Source organism: Salvelinus fontinalis, chromosome 36, assembly GCF_029448725.1.
Source record: "Salvelinus fontinalis isolate EN_2023a chromosome 36, ASM2944872v1, whole genome shotgun sequence".
Taxonomy (NCBI): Eukaryota; Metazoa; Chordata; class Actinopteri; order Salmoniformes; family Salmonidae; genus Salvelinus; species Salvelinus fontinalis.
The window spans coordinates 26,858,332-26,882,283 of NC_074700.1; the positions used below are offsets into that span (position 1 = coordinate 26,858,332).

The window sequence follows — 23,952 nt, forward strand, 5'->3', positions numbered from 1 at the left end:
ACACACACACCCTGCTGTAGGTAACACACACACACCCTGCTGTAGGTAACACACACACACCCTGCTGTAGGTAACACACACCCTGCTGTAGGTAACACACACACACACACCCTGCTGTAGGTAACACACACACACCCTGCTGTAGGTAACACACACACCCTGCTGTAGGTAACACACACCCTGCTGTAGGTAACACACACACACACACCCTGCTGTAGGTAACACACACCCTGCTGTAGGTAACACACACACACCCTGCTGTAGGAAACACAAACCCTGCTGTAGGTAACACACACCCTGCTGTAGGTAACACACACCCTGCTGTAGGTAACACACACACACCCTGCTGTAGGTAACACACACACCCTGCTGTAGGTAACACACACCCTGCTGTAGGTAACACACACACCCTGCTGTAGGTAACACACACCCTGCTGTAGGTAACACACACACCCTGCTGTAGGTAACACACACCCTGCTGTAGGAAACACACACACACCCTGCTGTAGGTAACACACACACACCCTGCTGTAGGTAACACACACCCTGCTGTAGGTAACACACACACACCCTGCTGTAGGTAACACACACACCCTGCTGTAGGTAACACACACACCCTGCTGTAGGTAACACACACACACCCTGCTGTAGGTAACACACACACACCCTGCTGTAGGTAACACACACACCCTGCTGTAGGTAACACACACCCTGCTGTAGGTAACACACACACACACCCTGCTGTAGGTAACACACACACACACCCTGCTGTAGGTAACACACACCCTGCTGTAGGTAACACACACACCCTGCTGTAGGTAACACACACCCTGCTGTAGGTACACACACACACCCTGCTGTAGGAAACACACACACCCTGCTGTAGGTAACACACACACACCCTGCTGTAGGTAACACACACCCTGCTGTAGGTACACACACACACCCTGCTGTAGGAAACACACACACCCTGCTGTAGGTAAACACACACACCCTGCTGTAGGAAACACACACACCCTGCTGTAGGAAACACACACACCCTGCTGTAGGTAACACACACACCCTGCTGTAGGTAACACACACCCTGCTGTAGGTAACACACACACACACCCTGCTGTAGGAAACACACACACCCTGCTGTAGGTAACACACACACCCTGCTGTAGGTAACACACACACACCCTGCTGTAGGTAACACACACACCCTGCTGTAGGTAACACACACACCCTGCTGTAGGAAACACACACCCTGCTGTAGGTAACACACACACCCTGCTGTAGGTAACACACACACCCTGCTGTAGGTAACACACACACACCCTGCTGTAGGTAACACACACACCCTGCTGTAGGTAACACACACCCTGCTGTAGGTAACACACACACACCCTGCTGTAGGTAACACACACCCTGCTGTAGGTAACACACACACCCTGCTGTAGGTAACACACACACACCCTGCTGTAGGTAACACACACACCCTGCTGTAGGTAACACACACACCCTGCTGTAGGTAACACACACCCTGCTGTAGGTAACACACACCCTGCTGTAGGTAACACACACCCTGCTGTAGGTAACACACACACCCTGCTGTAGGTAACACACACACCCTGCTGTAGGAAACACACACACACCCTGCTGTAGGTAACACACACACACACCCTGCTGTAGGTAACACACACACACACCCTGCTGTAGGTAACACACACACACCCTGCTGTAGGTAACACACACACACCCTGCTGTAGGAAACACACACACCCTGCTGTAGGTAACACACACCCTGCTGTAGGTAACACACACCCTGCTGTAGGTAACACACACACACACCCTGCTGTAGGTAACACACACACACCCTGCTGTAGGTAACACACACACACACCCTGCTGTAGGTAACACACACACACCCTGCTGTAGGTAACACACACACACCCTGCTGTAGGTAACACACACCCTGCTGTAGGTAACACACACCGTGCTGTAGGTAACACACACCCTGCTGTAGGTAACACACACACCCTGCTGTAGGTAACACACACACCCTGCTGTAGGTAACACACACACACCCTGCTGTAGGTAACACACACACACCCTGCTGAAGGAAACACACACACACCCTTCTGTAGGTAACACACACCCTGCTGTAGGTAACACGCACCCTGCTGTAGGTAACACACACCCTGCTGTAGGTAACACACACACACACACCCTGCTGTAGGAAACACACACACCCTGCTGTAGGAAACACACACACCCTGCTGTAGGTAACACACACCCTGCTGTAGGTAACACACACACCCTGCTGTAGGTAACACACACCCTGCTGTAGGTAACACACACCCTGCTGTAGGTAACACACACCCTGCTGTAGGTAACACACACACACACACCCTGCTGTAGGAAACACACACACCCTGCTGTAGGAAACACACACACCCTGCTGTAGGTAACACACACCCTGCTGTAGGTAACACACACACCCTGCTGTAGGTAACACACACCCTGCTGTAGGTAACACACACCCTGCTGTAGGTAACACACACCCTGCTGTAGGTAACACACACCCTGCTGTAGGAAACACACACACACCCTGCTGTAGGTAACACACACACACACCCTGCTGTAGGAAACACACACACACCCTGCTGTAGGTAACACACACCCTGCTGTAGGTAACACACACCCTGCTGTAGGTAACACACACACCCTGCTGTAGGTAACACACACACACCCTGCTGTAGGAAACACACACACACCCTGCTGTAGGTAACACACACACACCCTGCTGTAGGAAACACACACACACCCTGCTGTAGGTAACACACACACCCTGCTGTAGGAAACACACACACACCCTGCTGTAGGTAACACACACACCCTGCTGTAGGTAACACACACACACACCCTGCTGTAGGTAACACACACCCTGCTGTAGGAAACACACACACACCCTGCTGTAGGAAACACACACACACCCTGCTGTAGGTAACACACACACACCCTGCTGTAGGAAACACACACACCCTGCTGTAGGTAACACACACCCTGCTGTAGGTAACACACACCCTGCTGTAGGTAACACACACACACACACCCTGCTGTAGGTAACACACACACACACCCTGCTGTAGGTAACACACACACACCCTGCTGTAGGTAACACACACCCTGCTGTAGGAAACACACACACACACCCTGCTGTAGGTAACACACACACACACCCTGCTGTAGGTAACACACACCCTGCTGTAGGAAACACACACACACACCCTGCTGTAGGTAACACACACCCTGCTGTAGGTAACACACACACCCTGCTGTAGGTAACACACACCCTGCTGTAGGTAACACTCACACACAAACACACACCCTGCTGTAGGTAACACACACACACCCTGCTGTAGGTAACACACACACACCCTGCTGTTGGTAACACACACCCTGCTGTATGAAACACACACACCCTGCTGTAGGTAACACACACACACAAACACACACCCTGCTGTAGGTAACACACACACACAAACACACACCCTGCTGTAGGTAACACACACCCTGCTGTAGGTAACACACACACACCCTGCTGTAGGTAACACACACCCTGCTGTAGGTAACACACACCCTGCTGTAGGTAACACACACACACCCTGCTGTAGGAAACACACACACACCCTGCTGTAGGTAACACACACACACCCTGCTGTAGGTAACACACACCCTGCTGTAGGTAACACACACACACCCTGCTGTAGGTAACACACACACACCCTGCTGTAGGTAACACACACCCTGCTGTAGGTAACACACACACACCCTGCTGTAGGAAACACACACACACCCTGCTGTAGGTAACACACACCCTGCTGTAGGTAACACACACACACCCTGCTGTAGGTAACACACACACACCCTGCTGTAGGTAACACACACCCTGCTGCAGGTAACACACACACACCCTGCTGTAGGTAACACACACACCCTGCTGTAGGTAACACACACACACCCTGCTGTAGGTAACACACACACACAAACACACACCCTGCTGTAGGTAACACACACACACCCTGCTGTAGGTAACACACACCCTGCTGTAGGTAACACACACCCTGCTGTAGGTAACACACACCCTGCTGTAGGTAACACACACACACCCTGCTGTAGGTAACACACACACACCCTGCTGTAGGTAACACACACCCACCCTGCTGTAGGAAACACACACACCCTGCTGTAGGTAACACACACCCTGCTGTAGGTAACACACACCCTGCTGTAGGTAACACACACACACCCTGCTGTAGGTAACACACACACACCCTGCTGTAGGTAACACACACACACCCTGCTGTAGGTAACACACACCCTGCTGTAGGTAACACACACCCTGCTGTAGGTAACACACACACCCTGCTGTAGGTAACACACACACCCTGCTGTAGGTAACACACACACCCTGCTGTAGGTAACACACACACACCCTGCTGTAGGTAACACACACACCCTGCTGTAGGTAACACACACACACCCTGCTGTAGGTAACACACACACACCCTGCTGTAGGTAACACACACACACCCTGCTGTAGGTAACACACACCCTGCTGTAGGTAACACACACACACCCTGCTGTAGGTAACACACACACCCTGCTGTAGGTAACACACACACACCCTGCTGTAGGAAACACACACACCCTGCTGTAGGTAACACACACACTGCTGTAGGTAACACACACACACCCTGCTGTAGGTAACACACACACACCCTGCTGTAGGTAACACACACACACCCTGCTGTAGGTAACACACACACACCCTGCTGTAGGAAACACACACACACCCTGCTGTAGGTAACACACACACACCCTGCTGTAGGTAACACACACCCTGCTGTAGGTAACACACACACACCCTGCTGTAGGTAACACACACACACCCTGCTGTAGGTAACACACACACACCCTGCTGTAGGTAACACACACACACCCTGCTGTAGGTAACACACACCCTGCTGTAGGTAACACACACACCCTGCTGTAGGTAACACGCACCCTGCTGTAGGTAACACACACCCTGCTGTAGGTAACACACACACCCTGCTGTAGGTAACACGCACCCTGCTGTAGGTAACACACACCCTGCTGTAGGTAACACACACACACCCTGCTGTAGGAAACACACACACACCCTGCTGTAGGTAACACACACCCTGCTGTAGGTAACACACACACCCTGCTGTAGGTAACACACACACACCCTGCTGTAGGAAACACACACACACCCTGCTGTAGGTAACACACACACACCCTGCTGTAGGTAACACACACCCTGCTGTAGGTAACACACACACACCCTGCTGTAGGTAACACACACACACACCCTGCTGTAGGTAACACACACACACCCTGCTGTAGGTAACACACACCCTGCTGTAGGAAACACACACACACACCCTGCTGTAGGTAACACACACACACACCCTGCTGTAGGTAACACACACCCTGCTGTAGGAAACACACACACACACCCTGCTGTAGGTAACACACACCCTGCTGTAGGTAACACACACACACAAACACACACCCTGCTGTAGGTAACACACACCCTGCTGTAGGTAACACACACCCTGCTGTAGGTAACACACACCCTGCTGTAGGTAACACACACACACACCCTGCTGTAGGTAACACACACCCTGCTGTAGGAAACACACACACCCTGCTGTAGGTAACACACACACACAAACACACACCCTGCTGTAGGTAACACACACACACCCTGCTGTAGGTAACACACACCCTGCTGTAGGTAACACACACACACCCTGCTGTAGGAAACACACACACCCTGCTGTAGGTAACACACACACCCTGCTGTAGGTAACACACACACCCTGCTGTAGGTAACACACACCCTGCTGTAGGTAACACACACACCCTGCTGTAGGTAACACACACACCCTGCTGTAGGAAACACACACACACCCTGCTGTAGGTAACACACACACACCCTGCTGTAGGTAACACACACACACCCTGCTGTAGGTAACACACACACACACACCCTGCTGTAGGTAACACACACACACACACCCTGCTGTAGATAACACACACACACCCCCTGCTGTAGGTAACACACACACCCTGCTGTAGGTAACACACACACACACACCCTGCTGTAGGTAACACACACACACACCCTGCTGTAGGTAACACACACACCCTGCTGTAGGTAACACACACACACACACCCTGCTGTAGGTAACACACACACACACCCTGCTGTAGGTAACACACACACCCTGCTGTAGGTAACACACACACACACACCCTGCTGTAGGTAACACACCCCCTGCTGTAGGTAACACACACCCTGCTGTAGGTACACACACACACCCTGCTGTAGATAACACACACACACACCCTGCTGTAGGTAACACACACACACCCTGCTGTAGGTAACACACACACACCCTGCTGTAGGTAACACACACCCTGCTGTAGGTAACACACACACCCTGCTGTAGGTAACACACACACACCCTGCTGTAGGTAACACACACACCCTGCTGTAGGTAACACACACACCCTGCTGTAGGTAACACACACCCTGCTGTAGGTAACACACACACACACACACCCTGCTGTAGGTAACACACACACACACACCCTGCTGTAGGTAACACACACACACCCTGCTGTAGGTAACACACACCCTGCTGTAGGTAACACACACACACCCTGCTGTAGGTAACACACATCCTTCTGTAGGTAACACACACACACACACCCTGCTGTAGGTAACACACACACACCCTGCTGTAGGTAACACACACCCTGCTGTAGGTAACACACGCCCTGCTGTAGGTAACACACACACACCCTGCTGTAGGTAACACACACACACACACACCCTGCTGTAGGTAACACACACACCCTGCTGTAGGTAACACACACACCCTGCTGTAGGTAACACACACACACCCTGCTGTAGGTAACACACACACACCCTGCTGTAGGTAACACACACACACCCTGCTGTAGGTAACACACACCCTGCTGTAGGTAACACACACACACCCTGCTGTAGGTACACACACACACCCTGCTGTAGGTAACACACACACACCCTGCTGTAGGTAACACACACACCCTGCTGTAGATAACACACACACACACACACCCTGCTGTAGGTAACACACACCCTGCTGTAGGTAACACACACCCTGCTGTAGGTAACACACACCCTGCTGTAGGTAACACACACACACACCCTGCTGTAGGTAACACACACACCCTGCTGTAGGTAACACACACACCCTGCTGTAGGAAACACACACACACCCTGCTGTAGGTAACACACACACACCCTGCTGTAGGTAACACACACACACACACACCCTGCTGTAGGTAACACACACACACACACCCTGCTGTAGGTAACACACACACACCCTGCTGTAGGTAACACACACCCTGCTGTAGGTAACACACACACACCCTGCTGTAGGTAACACACACACACCCTGCTGTAGGAAACACACACACACACCCTGCTGTAGGAAACACACACACACCCTGCTGTAGGTAACACACACCCTGCTGTAGGTAACACACACCCTGCTGTAGGTAACACACACCCTGCTGTAGGTAACACACACCCTGCTGTAGGTAACACACACCCTGCTGTAGGTAACACACACCCTGCTGTAGGTAACACACACCCTGCTGTAGGTAACACACACCCTGCTGTAGGTAACACACACACCTGCTGTAGGAAACACACACACACACCCTGCTGTAGGTAACACACACACACCCTGCTGTAGGTAACACACACACACACCCTGCTGTAGGAAACACACACACACACCCTGCTGTAGTTAACACACACACCCTGCTGTAGGTAACACACACACCCTGCTGTAGGTAACACACACACCCTGCTGTAGGTAACACACACACACCCTGCTGTAGGTAACACACACACACCCTGCTGTAGGTAACACACACACACACCCTGCTGTAGGAAACACACACACACACCCTGCTGTAGGTAACACACACACCCTGCTGTAGGTAACACACACCCTGCTGTAGGTAACACACACACACCCTGCTGTAGGTAACACACACCCTGCTGTAGGTAACACACACACACCCTGCTGTAGGTAACACACACCCTGCTGTAGGTAACACACACACACACCCTGCTGTAGGTAACACACACACACACCCTGCTGTAGGTAACACACACACACCCTGCTGTAGGTAACACACACCCTGCTGTAGGTAACACACACACACACCCTGCTGTAGGTAACACACACACACACCCTGCTGTAGGTAACACACACCCTGCTGTAGGTAACACACACCCTGCTGTAGGTAACACACACACCCTGCTGTAGGTAACACACACCCTGCTGTAGGTAACACACACACCCTGCTGTAGGTAACACACACACCCTGCTGTAGGTAACACACACACACACACATCCTGCTGTAGGTAACACACACCCTGCTGTAGGTAACACACACCCTGCTGTAGGTAACACACACACCCTGCTGTAGGTAACACACACCCTGCTGTAGGTAACACACACCCTGCTGTAGGTAACACACACCCTGCTGTAGGTAACACACACACACACACATCCTGCTGTAGGTAACACACACACACACCCTGCTGTAGGTAACACACACCCTGCTGTAGGTAACACACACCCTGCTGTAGGTAACACACACCCTGCTGTAGGTAACACACACACTGCTGTAGGTAACACACACACACACACACCCTGCTGTAGGTAACACACACCCTGCTGTAGGTAACACACACACACACACACCCTGCTGTAGGTAACACACACAGCTATTGTCAGTTGTATAATTGTTCCGAAGGACATAAATAAACCCTGGTTTCTCCACCAGTCTGACCTGGAGAAGTCACTACCATCTACACTGATTGCAGTGGGTGTAACAGGTGACTTCAATAAGGGATCATAGCTTTCACCTGGATTCACCTGGTCAGTCTACAGTATGTGTGTTCTTAAAGTTTTGTCCACTCAGTGTATGTTTCCACAGTATGAGGTTGGAATAATACTGTGAAATTGTGAAAATTTTGCTCTTCTAGTTTCACAGCTATTTAAAAAGACTGGCTGAGGTATTTAATTTGTACCCAGAAAGGATCTCATATTGAGATGAAGGTACTGTATTTAATTTGTACCCAGAAAGGATCTCATATTGAGATGAAGGTACTGTATTTCATTTGTACCCAGAAAGGATCTCATATTGAGATGAAGGTACTGTATTTCATTTGTACCCAGAAAGGATCTCGTATTGAGATGGCTGCGTTAGAAGGAGATTCTCAAACCTCCAACTTCATGGTTACCCTTGGTGTGTAACATGCAGTGAAGTGGACAGGTTAACCTTGTTACCCTTGGTCTGTAACATGCAGTGAAGTGGACAGGTTACCTTGTTACCCTTGGTCTGTAACATGCAGTGAAGTGGACAGGTTACCTTGTTACCCTTGGTCTGTAACATGCAGTGAAGTGGACAGGTTAACCTTGTTACCCTTGGTGTGTAACATGCAGTGAAGTGGACAGGTTAACCTTGTTACCCTTGGTCTGTAACATGCAGTGAAGTGGACAGGTTACCCTTGTTACCCTTGGTCTGTAACATGCAGTGAAGTGGACAGGTTACCTTGTTACCCTTGGTCTGTAACATGCAGTGAAGTGGACAGGTTACCTTGTTACCCTTGGTCTGTAACATGCAGTGAAGTGGACAGGTTAACCTTGTTACCCTTGGTCTGTAACATGCAGTGAAGTGGACAGGTTAACCTTGTTACCCTTGGTGTGTAACATGCAGTGAAGTGGACAGGTTAACCTTGTTACCCTTGGTGTGTAACATGCAGTGAAGTGGACAGGTTAACCTTGTTACCCTTGGTCTGTAACATGCAGTGAAGTGGACAGGTTAACCTTGTTACCCTTGGTCTGTAACATGCAGTGAAGTGGACAGGTTAACCTTGTTACCCTTGGTGTGTAACATGCAGTGAAGTGGACAGGTTACCCTTGTTACCCTTGGTCTGTAACATGCAGTGAAGTGGACAGGTTAACCTTGTTACCCTTGGTCTGTAACATGCAGTGAAGTGGACAGGTTAACCTTGTTACCCTTGGTGTGTAACATGCAGTGAAGTGGACAGGTTAACCTTGTTACCCTTGGTGTGTAACATGCAGTGAAGTGGACAGGTTAACCTTGTTACCCTTGGTGTGTAACATGCAGTGAAGTGGACAGGTTAACCTTGTTACCCTTGGTCTGTAACATGCAGTGAAGTGGACAGGTTAACCTTGTTACCCTTGGTCTGTAACATGCAGTGAAGTGGACAGGTTAACCTTGTTACCCTTGGTCTGTAACATGCAGTGAAGTGGACAGGTTAACCTTGTTACCCTTGGTCTGTAACATGCAGTGAAGTGGACAGGTTAACCTTGTTACCCTTGGTCTGTAACATGCAGTGAAGTGGACAGGTTAACCTTGTTACCCTTGGTCTGTAACATGCAGTGAAGTGGACAGGTTACCTTGTTACCCTTGGTCTGTAACATGCAGTGAAGTGGACAGGTTAACCTTGTTACCCTTGGTCTGTAACATGCAGTGAAGTGGACAGGTTAACCTTGTTACCCTTGGTCTGTAACATGCAGTGAAGTGGACAGGTTAACCTTGTTACCCTTGGTCTGTAACATGCAGTGAAGTGGACAGGTTACCTTGTTACCCTTGGTGTGTAACATGCAGTGAAGTGGACAGGTTAACCTTGTTATCCTTGGTCTGTAACATGCAGTGAAGTGGACAGGTTAACCTTGTTACCCTTGGTCTGTAACATGCAGTGAAGTGGACAGGTTACACTTGTTACCCTTGGTCTGTAACATGCAGTGAAGTGGACAGGTTATATTGCAGGTTATGTTGCAGGTTATATTACAGGTTATATTACAGGTTATATTACAGGTTATATTACAGGTTATATTACAGGTTATATTGCAGGTTATGTTGCAGGTTATGTTACAGGTTATATTACAGGTTATATTACAGGTTATATTACAGGTTATATTGCAGGTTATATTGCAGGTTATATTACAGGTTATATTGCAGGTTATATTACAGGTTATATTGCAGGTTATATTACAGGTTATATTGCAGGTTATGTTACAGGTTATGTTGCAGGTTATATTACAGGTTATATTACAGGTTATATTACAGGTTATATTGCAGGTTATATTACAGGTTATATTGCAGGTTATATTACAGGTTATATTGCAGGTTATATTACAGGTTATATTGCAGGTTATATTGCAGGTTATGTTACAGGTTATATTACAGGTTATGTTGCAGGTTATGTTGCAGGTTATATTGCAGGTTATATTACAGGTTATATTGCAGGTTATGTTGCAGGTTATGTTACAGGTTATGTTACAGGTTATATTGCAGGTTATGTTGCAGGTTATATTGCAGGTTATATTGCAGGTTATGTTACAGGTTATATTGCAGGTTATGTTGCAGGTTATATTGCAGGTTATATTACAGGTTATATTGCAGGTTATGTTGCAGGTTATATTACAGGTTATGTTACAGGTTATATTGCAGGTTATATTGCAGGTTATATTACAGGTTATATTACAGGTTATATTACAGGTTATATTGCAGGTTATATTACAGGTTATATTACAGGTTATATTACAGGTTATGTTGCAGGTTATATAGCAGGTTATATTGCAGGTTATATTGCAGGTTATGTTGCAGGTTATATTACAGGTTATGTTGCAGGTTATATAGCAGGTTATATTACAGGTTATATTGCAGGTTATGTTGCAGGTTATATTGCAGGTTATGTTGCAGGTTATGTTGCAGGTTATGTTGCAGGTTATATTGCAGGTTATATTACAGGTTATATTGCAGGTTATGTTGCAGGTTATATTACAGGTTATATAGCAGGTTATATTGCAGGTTATGTTGCAGGTTATGTTGCAGGTTATGTTACAGGTTATATTGCAGGTTATATTGCAGGTTATATAGCAGGTTATATTACAGGTTATATTACAGGTTATATTGCAGGTTATATTACAGGTTATATTGCAGGTTATATTACAGGTTATGTTGCAGGTTATGTTGCAGGTTATGTTGCAGGTTATATTACAGGTTATGTTACAGGTTATATTACAGGTTATATAGCAGGTTATATTACAGGTTATATTACAGGTTATATTGCAGGTTATGTTGCAGGTTATATTACAGGTTATATTACAGGTTATATTGCAGGTTATGTTGCAGGTTATATAGCAGGTTATGTTGCAGGTTATATTACAGGTTATATTGCAGGTTATGTTACAGGTTATATTACAGGTTATATAGCAGGTTATATTGCAGGTTATATTACAGGTTATATTACAGGTTATATTACAGGTTATGTTGCAGGTTATGTTGCAGGTTATGTTGCAGGTTATGTTACAGGTTATGTTGCAGGTTATATTACAGGTTATATTACAGGTTATATTGCAGGTTATATTACAGGTTATATTGCAGGTTATATTACAGGTTATATTGCAGGTTATATTACAGGTTATATTGCAGGTTATATTGCAGGTTATGTTACAGGTTATATTACAGGTTATGTTGCAGGTTATGTTGCAGGTTATATTGCAGGTTATATTACAGGTTATATTGCAGGTTATGTTGCAGGTTATGTTACAGGTTATGTTACAGGTTATATTGCAGGTTATGTTGCAGGTTATATTGCAGGTTATATTGCAGGTTATGTTACAGGTTATATTGCAGGTTATGTTGCAGGTTATATTGCAGGTTATATTACAGGTTATATTGCAGGTTATGTTGCAGGTTATATTACAGGTTATGTTACAGGTTATATTACAGGTTATATTACAGGTTATATTACAGGTTATATTGCAGGTTATATTACAGGTTATATTACAGGTTATATTACAGGTTATGTTGCAGGTTATATAGCAGGTTATATTGCAGGTTATATTGCAGGTTATGTTGCAGGTTATATTACAGGTTATGTTGCAGGTTATATAGCAGGTTATATTACAGGTTATATTGCAGGTTATGTTGCAGGTTATATTGCAGGTTATGTTGCAGGTTATGTTGCAGGTTATATTACAGGTTATATTACAGGTTATATAGCAGGTTATATTACAGGTTATATTACAGGTTATATTACAGGTTATATTGCAGGTTATATTACAGGTTATGTTGCAGGTTATGTTGCAGGTTATGTTGCAGGTTATATTACAGGTTATGTTACAGGTTATGTTGCAGGTTATGTTGCAGGTTATATTACAGGTTATGTTACAGGTTATATTACAGGTTATGTTACAGGTTATATTACAGGTTATGTTGCAGGTTATGTTGCAGGTTATGTTGCAGGTTATATTACAGGTTATGTTACAGGTTATATTACAGGTTATGTTGCAGGTTATGTTGCAGGTTATGTTGCAGGTTATATTACAGGTTATGTTACAGGTTATATTACAGGTTATATAGCAGGTTATATTACAGGTTATATTACAGGTTATATTGCAGGTTATATAGCAGGTTATATTACAGGTTATATTACAGGTTATATAGCAGGTTATATTACAGGTTATATTGCAGGTTATATTGCAGGTTATGTAGCAGGTTATATTACAGGTTATATTGCAGGTTATGTTGCAGGTTATATTACAGGTTATGTTGCAGGTTATATTACAGGTTATATTACAGGTTATATTGCAGGTTATGTTGCAGGTTATATTACAGGTTATATTACAGGTTATGTTGCAGGTTATGTTGCAGGTTATATTACAGGTTATATTACAGGTTATATAGCAGGTTATGTTGCAGGTTATATTACAGGTTATGTTACAGGTTATATTGCAGGTTATGTTACAGGTTATATAGCAGGTTATATTACAGGTTATATTACAGGTTATATAGCAGGTTATATTGCAGGTTATATTGCAGGTTATATTATATTACAGGTTATATTACAGGTTATATAGCAGGTTATATTGCAGGTTATATTGCAGGTTATGTTACAGGTTATATAGCAGGTTATATTACAGGTTATATAGCAGGTTATATTACAGGTTATATTACAGGTTATATTGCAGGTTATGTTGCAGGTTATGTTGCAGGTTATGTTGCAGGTTATATTGCAGGTTATATTGCAGGTTATATTACAGGTTATATTGCAGGTTATATTACAGGTTATATTACAGGTTATATTACAGGTTATATTACAGGTTATATTACAGGTTATATTACAGGTTATGTTGCAGGTTATGTTGCAGGTTATATAGCAGGTTATATTGCAGGTTATGTTGCAGGTTATATTGCAGGTTATATTACAGGTTATATTACAGGTTATATTACAGGTTATATTACAGGTTATATTGCAGGTTATGTTGCAGGTTATGTTGCAGGTTATATTACAGGTTATGTTACAGGTTATATTACAGGTTATATAGCAGGTTATATTGCAGGTTATGTAGCAGGTTATATTACAGGTTATATTACAGGTTATATTGCAGGTTATATTACAGGTTATATTACAGGTTATATTACAGGTTATATTACAGGTTATATTGCAGGTTATATTACAGGTTATATTACAGGTTATATTACAGGTTATATTACAGGTTATATTACAGGTTATATTGCAGGTTATATTGCAGGTTATATTACAGGTTATATTACAGGTTATGTTGCAGGTTATGTAGCAGGTTATATTACAGGTTATGTTACAGGTTATATTGCAGGTTATGTTGCAGGTTATGTTGCAGGTTATATTACAGGTTATATTGCAGGTTATATTGCAGGTTATATTACAGGTTATATTGCAGGTTATATTGCAGGTTATATTGCAGGTTATATTGCAGGTTATATTGCAGGTTATATTGCAGGTTATATTACAGGTTATATTACAGGTTATATTACAGGTTATATTACAGGTTATATTACAGGTTATATTGCAGGTTATGTTGCAGGTTATGTTGCAGGTTATATTACAGGTTATGTTACAGGTTATATTACAGGTTATATTACAGGTTATATTGCAGGTTATGTTGCAGGTTATGTTGCAGGTTATATTACAGGTTATGTTACAGGTTATATTACAGGTTATATAGCAGGTTATATTGCAGGTTATGTTGCAGGTTATATTGCAGGTTATATTACAGGTTATGTTACAGGTTATATTACAGGTTATATAGCAGGTTATATTGCAGGTTATGTTGCAGGTTATATTGCAGGTTATATTACAGGTTATATTACAGGTTATATTACAGGTTATATTACAGGTTATATTGCAGGTTATATTACAGGTTATATTACAGGTTATATTACAGGTTATATTACAGGTTATATTACAGGTTATATTACAGGTTATATTACAGGTTATATTGCAGGTTATATAGCAGGTTATATTACAGGTTATGTTACAGGTTATATAGCAGGTTATATTACAGGTTATATTACAGGTTATATTACAGGTTATATTACAGGTTATATTACAGGTTATATTGCAGGTTATATAGCAGGTTATATTACAGGTTATATTACAGGTTATATTACAGGTTATATTGCAGGTTATATAGCAGGTTATATTACAGGTTATATTACAGGTTATATAGCAGGTTATATTACAGGTTATGTTGCAGGTTATATTACAGGTTATATTACAGGTTATATTGCAGGTTATATTGCAGGTTATATTACAGGTTATATTACAGGTTATATTACAGGTTATATTACAGGTTATATAGCAGGTTATATTGCAGGTTATATTGCAGGTTATATTACAGGTTATATTACAGGTTATATAGCAGGTTATATTGCAGGTTATATTACAGGTTATATTACAGGTTATGTTGCAGGTTCTGTCCTACTAGCTTTACGCAACATTCAACAGGTACACTTTCCTTGTGACCAAATTCCAAGTTTTGACCTGTCCGTTTCACATCGACGTGTTTTCATAGGAATAATAAACCATATGTGAAGAAGTAGACATTGCCTTCCCTTCTCAACACACCAACACATGCTCTCTGCTCTCTGCTCCCTGCTCCCTGCTCTCTGTTTCTGCTCTCTGCTCCCTGCTCCCTGCTCCCTGCTCCCTGCTCTCTGTTTCTGCTCTCTGCTCTCTGTTTCTGCTCTCTGCTCCCTGCTCCCTGCTCTCTGTTTCTGCTCTCTGCTCCCTGCTCCCTGCTCTCTGTTTCTGCTCTCTGCTCCCTGCTCCCTGCTCTCTGTTTCTGCTCTCTGCTCCCTGCTCCCTGCTCTCTGTTTCTGCTCTCTGCTCCCTGCTCCCTGCTCTCTGTTTCTGCTCTCTGCTCCCTGCTCCCTGCTCCCTGCTCTCTGTTTCTGCTCTCTGCTCCCTGCTCCCTGCTCTCTGTTTCTGCTCCCTGCTCCCTGCTCCCTGCTCCCTGCTCTCTGTTTCTGCTCTCTGCTCCCTGCTCTCTGTTTCTGCTCTCTGCTCCCTGCTCCCTGCTCTCTGTTTCTGCTCTCTGCTCCCTGCTCCCTGCTCTCTGTTTCTGCTCTCTGCTCCCTGCTCCCTGCTCCCTGCTCTCTGTTTCTGCTCTCTGCTCCCTGCTCCCTGCTCTCTGTTTCTGCTCTCTGCTCTCTGATCCCTGCTCCCTGCTCTCTGCTCTCTGCTCCCTGCTCCCTGCTCCCTGCTCTCTGCTCTCTGCTCCCTGCTCCCTGCTCCCTGCTCTCTGTTTCTGCTCTCTGCTCCCTGCTCCCTGCTCCCTGCTCTCTGTTTCTGCTCTCTGCTCTCTGCTCCCTGCTCCCTGCTCCCTGCTCTCTGTTTCTGCTCTCTGCTCCCTGCTCCCTGCTCCCTGCTCTCTGTTTCTGCTCTCTGCTCTCTGCTCCCTGCTCCCTGCTCTCTGTTTCTGCTCTCTGCTCCCTGCTCCCTGCTCCCTGCTCTCTGTTTCTGCTCTCTGCTCTCTGCTCTCTGCTCCCTGCTCCCTGCTCTCTGCTCTCTGCTCTCTGCTCCCTGCTCTCTGCTCTCTGCCCTCTGCCCTCTGCCCTCTGCTCCCTGCTCCCTGCTCCCTGCTCTCTGCTCTCTGCTCCCTGCTCCCTGCTTCTCTGCTCCCTGCTCCCTGCTCCCTGCTCTCTGCTCCCTGCTCCCTGCTCTCTGCTCTCTGCTCCCTGCTCCTCTGCTCCCTGCTCTCTGCTCCCTGCTCCTCTGCTCCCTGCTCCCTGCTTCCCTGCTCCTCTGCTCCCTGCTCTCTGCTCCCTGCTCCCTGCTCCCTGCTCTCTGCTCCCTGCTCCCTGCTCCCTGCTCTCTGTTTCTGCTCTCTGCTCCCTGCTCCCTGCTCCCTGCTCTCTGTTTCTGCTCTCTGCTCCCTGCTCCCTGCTCTCTGTTTCTGCTCTCTGCTCCCTGCTCCCTGCTCCCTGCTCTCTGTTTCTGCTCTCTGCTCTCTGCTCCCTGCTCCCTGCTCTCTGTTTCTGCTCTCTGCTCCCTGCTCCCTGCTCCCTGCTCTCTGTTTCTGCTCTCTGCTCTCTGCTCTCTGCTCCCTGCTCCCTGCTCCCTGCTCTCTGCTCTCTGCTCTCTGCTCCCTGCTCTCTGCTCTCTGCCCTCTGCCCTCTGCCCTCTGCCCTCTGCCCTCTGCTCCCTGCTCCCTGCTCTCTGCTCTCTGCTCCCTGCTCCCTGCTTCTCTGCTCCCTGCTCCCTGCTCCCTGCTCTCTGCTCCCTGCTCCCTGCTCTCTGCTCCCTGCTCCTCTGCTCCCTGCTCCCTGCTCCTCTGCTCCCTGCTCCCTGCTTCCCTGCTCCTCTGCTCCCTGCTCTCTGCTCCCTGCTCCCTGCTCTCTGCTCCCTGCTCTCTGCTCCTCTGCTCCTCTGCTCCCTGCTCCTCTGCTCCTCTGCTCCCTGCTCTCTGCTCCTCTGCTCTCTGCTCCCTGCTCCTCTGCTCCCTGCTCCCTGCTCCCTGCTCCCTGCTCTCTGCTCCCTGCTCCTCTGCTCCCTGCTCCCTGCTCCCTGCTCCCTGCTCTCTGCTCCCTGCTCCCTGCTCTCTGCTCCCTGCTCCTCTGCTCTCTACCCTCTGCCCTCTGCTCTCTGCCCTCTGCCCTCTGCCCTCTGCTCTCTGCCCTCTGCCCTCTGCTCTCTGCCCTCTGCTCTCTGCCCTCTGCTCTCTGCTCCCTGCTCCCTGCTTCTCTGCTCCCTGCTCCCTGCTCCCTGCTCTCTGCTCCCTGCTCCCTGCTCTCTGCTCTCTGCTCCCTGCTCCTCTGCTCCCTGCTCTCTGCTCCCTGCTCCTCTGCTCCCTGCTCCTCTGCTCCCTGCTCCTCTGCTCTCTGCTCCCTGCTCCCTGCTCTCTGCTCCCTGCTCTCTGCTCCTCTGCTCCTCTGCTCCCTGCTCCTCTGCTCCTCTGCTCCCTGCTCTCTGCTCCTCTGCTCTCTGCTCCCTGCTCCTCTGCTCCCTGCTCCCTGCTCCCTGCTCCCTGCTCTCTGCTCCCTGCTCCTCTGCTCCCTGCTCCCTGCTCTCTGCTCCCTGCTCTCTGCTCCCTGCTCCCTGCTCTCTGCTCCCTGCTCCTCTGCTCTCTACCCTCTGCCCTCTGCTCTCTGCCCTCTGCCCTCTGCCCTCTGCTCTCTGCCCTCTGCCCTCTGCCCTCTGCTCTCTGCCCTCTGCCCTCTGCTCTCTGCCCTCTGCTCTCTGCCCTCTGCTCCTCTGCCCTCTGCTCTCTGCCCTCTGCCCTCTGCTCTCTGCCCTCTGCCCTCTGCCCTCTGCTCTCTGCCCTCTGCCCTCTGCTCTCTGCCCTCTGCTCTCTGCCCTCTGCTCTCTGCCCTCTACTCTCTGCTCCTCTGCTCTCTGCTCTCTGCTCTCTGCTCTCTGCTCTCTGCTCCCTGCTCTCTGCTCCCTGCTCCCTGCTCCCTGCTCTCTGCTCCCTGCTCCCTGCTCCCTGCTCTCTGCTCCCTGCTCCCTGCTCCCTGCTCTCTGCTCCCTGCTCCCTGCTCTCTGCTCCCTGCTCCCTGCTCTCTGCTCCCTGCTCCCTGCTCCCTGCGCTCTGCTCTCTGCTCCCTGCTCCTCTGCTCTCTGCTCTCTGCTCTCTGCGCTCTTAGCTGTTTGACCAGTCAGTTAAACACGTGATGTAGTTAGTTTATCAGAACGTGCCACTGAACTTCTGTTTTAAATATGTTTTCATGAAAAGTGTTCGTTTAAGCAAAAGTTTGCAAGTATCGCATCACCGTAACAGAATTATTAAATACATACATCACACACATTTGTTACAGGTCACTGACGACTCCTGGTAGTTCAGTGTTCGATGCAGCAGGACTGCCCTCTAGTGGGCATTTAGAAGTCACACAGGACACTCACAGTAAAATACATTCAGTTGGCGGGCTTAGATCAAAACAGTCACAATGACAATTTAGTTTTTGTTTGTTGTTGAATATTAACCCTTTGTTAACTCACCCCCTCTGTCCCTTCCCCCTCTCTCCCACTTCTCCCTCCCTTCCTCCCCCTAGGAACAGGAGGAGACTCTGCAGGAGCTGAAGAGGAGGATGGGGGAGGTGCATAGAGAGAGGGAGAGAGACGGGGAGGCACTACGACGACAGACCAGCGAACTGGGCTACATCACAGAGAGAGAGGAGAGAATGAAGAAAGAACTAGAGGTGAGGGGAGGCAGGGAGAAACCAACATAGAACCACGCTACAGAGAGTCAATACTCTAGAAACCAACATAGAACCATCCTACAGAGAGTTAATACTCTAGAAACCAACATAGAACCACGCTACAGAGTCAATACTCTAGAAACCAACATAGAACCATCCTACAGAGAGTCAATACTCTAGAAACCAACATAGAACCATCCTACAGAGAGTCAATACTCTAGAAACCAACATAGAACCACCCTACAGAGAGTCAATACTCTAGAAACCAACATAGAACCACGCTACAGAGAGTCAATACTCTAGAAACCAACATAGAACCATCCTAGAGTCAATACTCTAGAAACCAACATAGAACCACGCTACAGAGAGTCAATACTCTAGAAACCAACATAGAACCACGCTACAGAGAGTCAATACTCTAGAAACCAACATAGAACCATCCTAGAGTCAATACTCTAGAAACCAACATAGAACCACACTACAGAGAGTCAATACTCTAGAAACCAACATAGAACCACGCTACAGAGAGTCAATACTCTAGAAACCAACATAGAACCACGTTACAGAGAGTCAATACTCTAGAAACCAACATAGAACCCCCTACAGAGAGTCAATACTCTAGAAACCAACATAGAACCACGTTACAGAGAGTCAATACTCTAGAAACCAACATAGAACCCCCTACAGAGAGTCAATACTCTAGAAACCAACATAGAACCATCCTAGAGTCAATACTCTAGAAACCAACATAGAACCACACTACAGAGAGTCAATACTCTAGAAACCAACATAGAACCACGCTACAGAGAGTCAATACTCTAGAAACCAACATAGAACCACGCTACAGAGAGTCAATACTATAGAAACCAACATAGAACCATCCTACAGAGAGTCAATACTCTAGAAACCAACATGGAACCACGTTACAGAGAGTCAATACTCTAGAAACCAACATAGAACCACGCTACAGAGAGTCAATACTCTAGAAACCAACATAGAACCATCCTACAGAGAGTCAATACTCTAGAAACCAACATAGAACCACGCTACAGAGAGTCAATACTCTAGAAACCAACATAGAACCATCCTACAGAGAGTCAATACTCTAGAAACCAACATAGAACCCCCCCTACAGAGAGTCAATACTCTAGAAACCAACATAGAACCATCCTACAGAGAGTCAACACTCTAGAAACCAACATAGAACCATTCTACAGAGAGTCAATACTCTAGAAACCAACATAGAATCTGAGAGATTTCAAATAGAGTGTGTTTGTGTGTTCCTCAGACCGCCCTACAGAGAGTCAAGACTCTAGAAACCAACATAGAGTCTGAGAGAGCTGCTCATCTGGAGTCTAAATTCAACTCTGAGATCATCCAGGTAACACACACACCTCTTAAATGTGTATTTTGTGTAACGTGTCGTGGGCACTAGACCCAGATGTTGGGTGACTAAAACAGTAGGGACTGAAGCGGCTGCTGGTTTCAGATCATTACCTCTGCTGCTGTTGTGCTCTTGATCAAAGAGCTTTAATGTGTTTGAGTGGGGTTGGGAAGAAGGCAGAAGAACAATTTACCTTCTAAACAAATGGACAATAAACTATCTATTATTTTATTTCTCTCTTTCCCTCTCTCTCTCTTTCCCTCCCCCCCTCTCTCTCCTCTCTCTCTTTCCCTCCCTCTCCTCTCTCTCTTTCCCTCCCCCCCTCTCTCCCCACTCTCTCCTCTCTCTCTTTCCCTCCCTCTCCTCTCTCTCTGTGTCTCTGTCTGTCTCTCTCTCTCTCTGTGTCTCTGTCTGTCTCTCTCTCTCTCTGTGTCTGTCTGTCTCTCTCTCCTCTCTCTCTCCTCTCTCTCCCCTCTCTCCACCTCTTTCCCCCAGCTGCGTATCCGTGACCTGGAGTCAGCTCTACAGGTGGAGAAGTCTAGTCAGGCTGAAGCTGTGTCCAGTCTGGACATGATCAAACAACAGTTCAGAGAGGTGGGTAACCCGGGCGGGCTATAAGGAGATGGACCTGTAGCCGGAAGGGTTCACTTCCTCACTACAATCCCCTACCGTTGTCCTCTTGAGCAAGGCCCTTAAACCCCACAACGTAACGTATGGACAATAAAGTTGTATTGTTGTATTATACTGTAGGTGGAGAGAGCCTACAGCATAGAGAGAGACAGGGCACGGGACGCTACTGGCAGACTGGCACAGTAAGTGTCCATCCAAAATGTCACCCGATTCTTTTTCTAGTGCACTACAGTCTGGGTATACAGTCAGAAGTTTGGACACACCTACTCATTCATGGGTTTATCTTTATTTGTTACTATTTTCTACATTGTAGAATAATAATGAAGACATCAAAACTATGAATTATTTTATTAAAAAATGTATGAAATCTTTATTTATTAACTAGGCAAGTCAGTTAAGAATAAGAATAAGTTCTTATTTACAATGACGGCCTACACCAGACGACGCTTGGTCAATTGTGCGCCACTTTATGGTACTTCCAGTCATGGCCGGTTGTGATACATTCTCTCAACCAGCTTCACGAGGTAGTCACCCGGAATGTATTTCAATTAACAGGTGTGCCTTGTTAATTTGTGGAATTTATTTTCTTAATACGTTTGAGCCAATCAGTTGTGTTGTGTTAAGGTAGGGGTGGTATACAGAAGATAGCCCTATTTGGTAAAAGACCAAGTTCATATTATGGCAAGAACAGCTCAAATAAGCAAAGAGAAACGTCAGTCCGTCATTACTTTAAGACATGAAGGTCAGTCAATGTGGAAAATTTCAAGATCTTCTGAAGTTTCTTCAAGTGCAGTCGCAAAAATCATCAAGCGCTATGATGAAACTGGCTCTCATGAGGACCACCACAGGAAAGGAAGACCCAGAGTTACCTCTGCTGCAGAGGATAAGTTCATTAGAGTTACCAGCCTCAGGAAAGGAAGACCCAGAGTTACCTCTGCTGCAGAGGATAAGTTCATTAGAGTTACCAGCCTTTAGAAATTGTAGCCCAAATAAATACTTCACCGAGTTCAAGTAACAGACGCATCTCAACATCAACTGTTCAGAGGAGACTGAGTGAATCAGGCCTTCATGGTCGAATTGCTGCAAAGAAACCACTACTAAAGGACACCAATAAGAAGAGGAGACTTGCTCGGGCCAAGAAACAAGAGCAATGGACATTAGCCATTAGACTGGTGGAAATCTATCCTTTGGTCTGATGAGTCCAAATTTGAGATTTTTGGCTCCAACCGCCATGTCTTTGTGAGACGCAGAGTAGGTGAACGGATGATCTCCGCATGTGTGGTTCCCATCGTGAAGCATGGAGGAGGAGGAGGAGGAGGTGTGATGGTGCTTTGCTGGTGACACTGTCAGTGATTTATTTAGAATTCAAGACAGACTTAACCAGCATGGCTACCACAGCATTCTGCAGCGATACACCATCCCATCTGATCTGCTCTTAGTGGGACTATCATTTGTTTTTCAACAGGACAATGGCCCGACACACCTCCAGGCTGTGTAAGGGCTATTTGACCAAGAAGGAGAGTGATGGAGTGCTGCATCAGATGACCTGGCCCCCACAATCACCCGACCTCAACCCAATTGAGATGGTTTGGGATGAGTTGGATCACAGAGTGAAGGAAAAGTAGCCAAGAAGTCCTCAAGCATATGTGGGAACTCTTTCAAGACTGTTGGAAAATCATTCCAGGTGAAGCTGGTTGAGAGAATGCCAAGAGTTAGCAAATCAGTCATCAAGGCAAAGGGTGGCTACTTTGAAGAATCTCAAATATATTTTGATTTGTTTTAACACGGTTTTGGTTACTACATGATTCCATATGTGTTATTTCATAGTTTTGACGTCTTCACTATTATTCTACAATGTAGAAAATAATAAAAACCCTTAAATGAATTGACGTGTCCTAACCTTTGACTGGTACTGTATAGGGTAGTAATATAATACCTGTGGATGAGGTGAACATTGTGTTGTGGTGTGTAGGCTGGAGAAGGACTACCTGAGTTCTAAGGCAGAGTGGAGTGCAGCGGTGGAGAAGGAGAGAAGAACTGCATCACAACTCACAGACCAACTACAGGAACTACACACGCTACATACACACAGCCTGACACAGCTGGACATGGTAGGAGGATTCACACACACGGGGAGGAGGGGAGGAGGGGAGAGGGGGGAGGGGAGGAGGGGAGGAGGGAGGAGGGAGGAGGGGGGAGCGGAACAACAACTCAAAGAACCACAAGTGTTTCTAAAGGATTGTAAGTGGCAGGTGTTTTTTGTTTTTTTGTCTCTCTCTTTCTCTGCT

General features: G+C 46.7%; 1 protein-coding gene across 1 annotated transcript in view; it reads left to right on the plus strand.

Moving 5' to 3' along the window:
- The window catches only part of LOC129835651 (coiled-coil domain-containing protein 171-like), a 92,327-nt gene that overhangs the window by 22,730 nt on the left and 45,645 nt on the right, over window positions 1–23,952 (plus strand). The window contains exons 5-9 of the mRNA XM_055901372.1: window positions 19,504–19,650; window positions 20,939–21,031; window positions 21,530–21,628; window positions 21,785–21,846; window positions 23,637–23,775. Coding sequence (XP_055757347.1) covers window positions 19,504–19,650; window positions 20,939–21,031; window positions 21,530–21,628; window positions 21,785–21,846; window positions 23,637–23,775 — 540 coding nt within the window. The remainder of the gene's footprint in view (window positions 1–19,503; window positions 19,651–20,938; window positions 21,032–21,529; window positions 21,629–21,784; window positions 21,847–23,636; window positions 23,776–23,952) is intronic.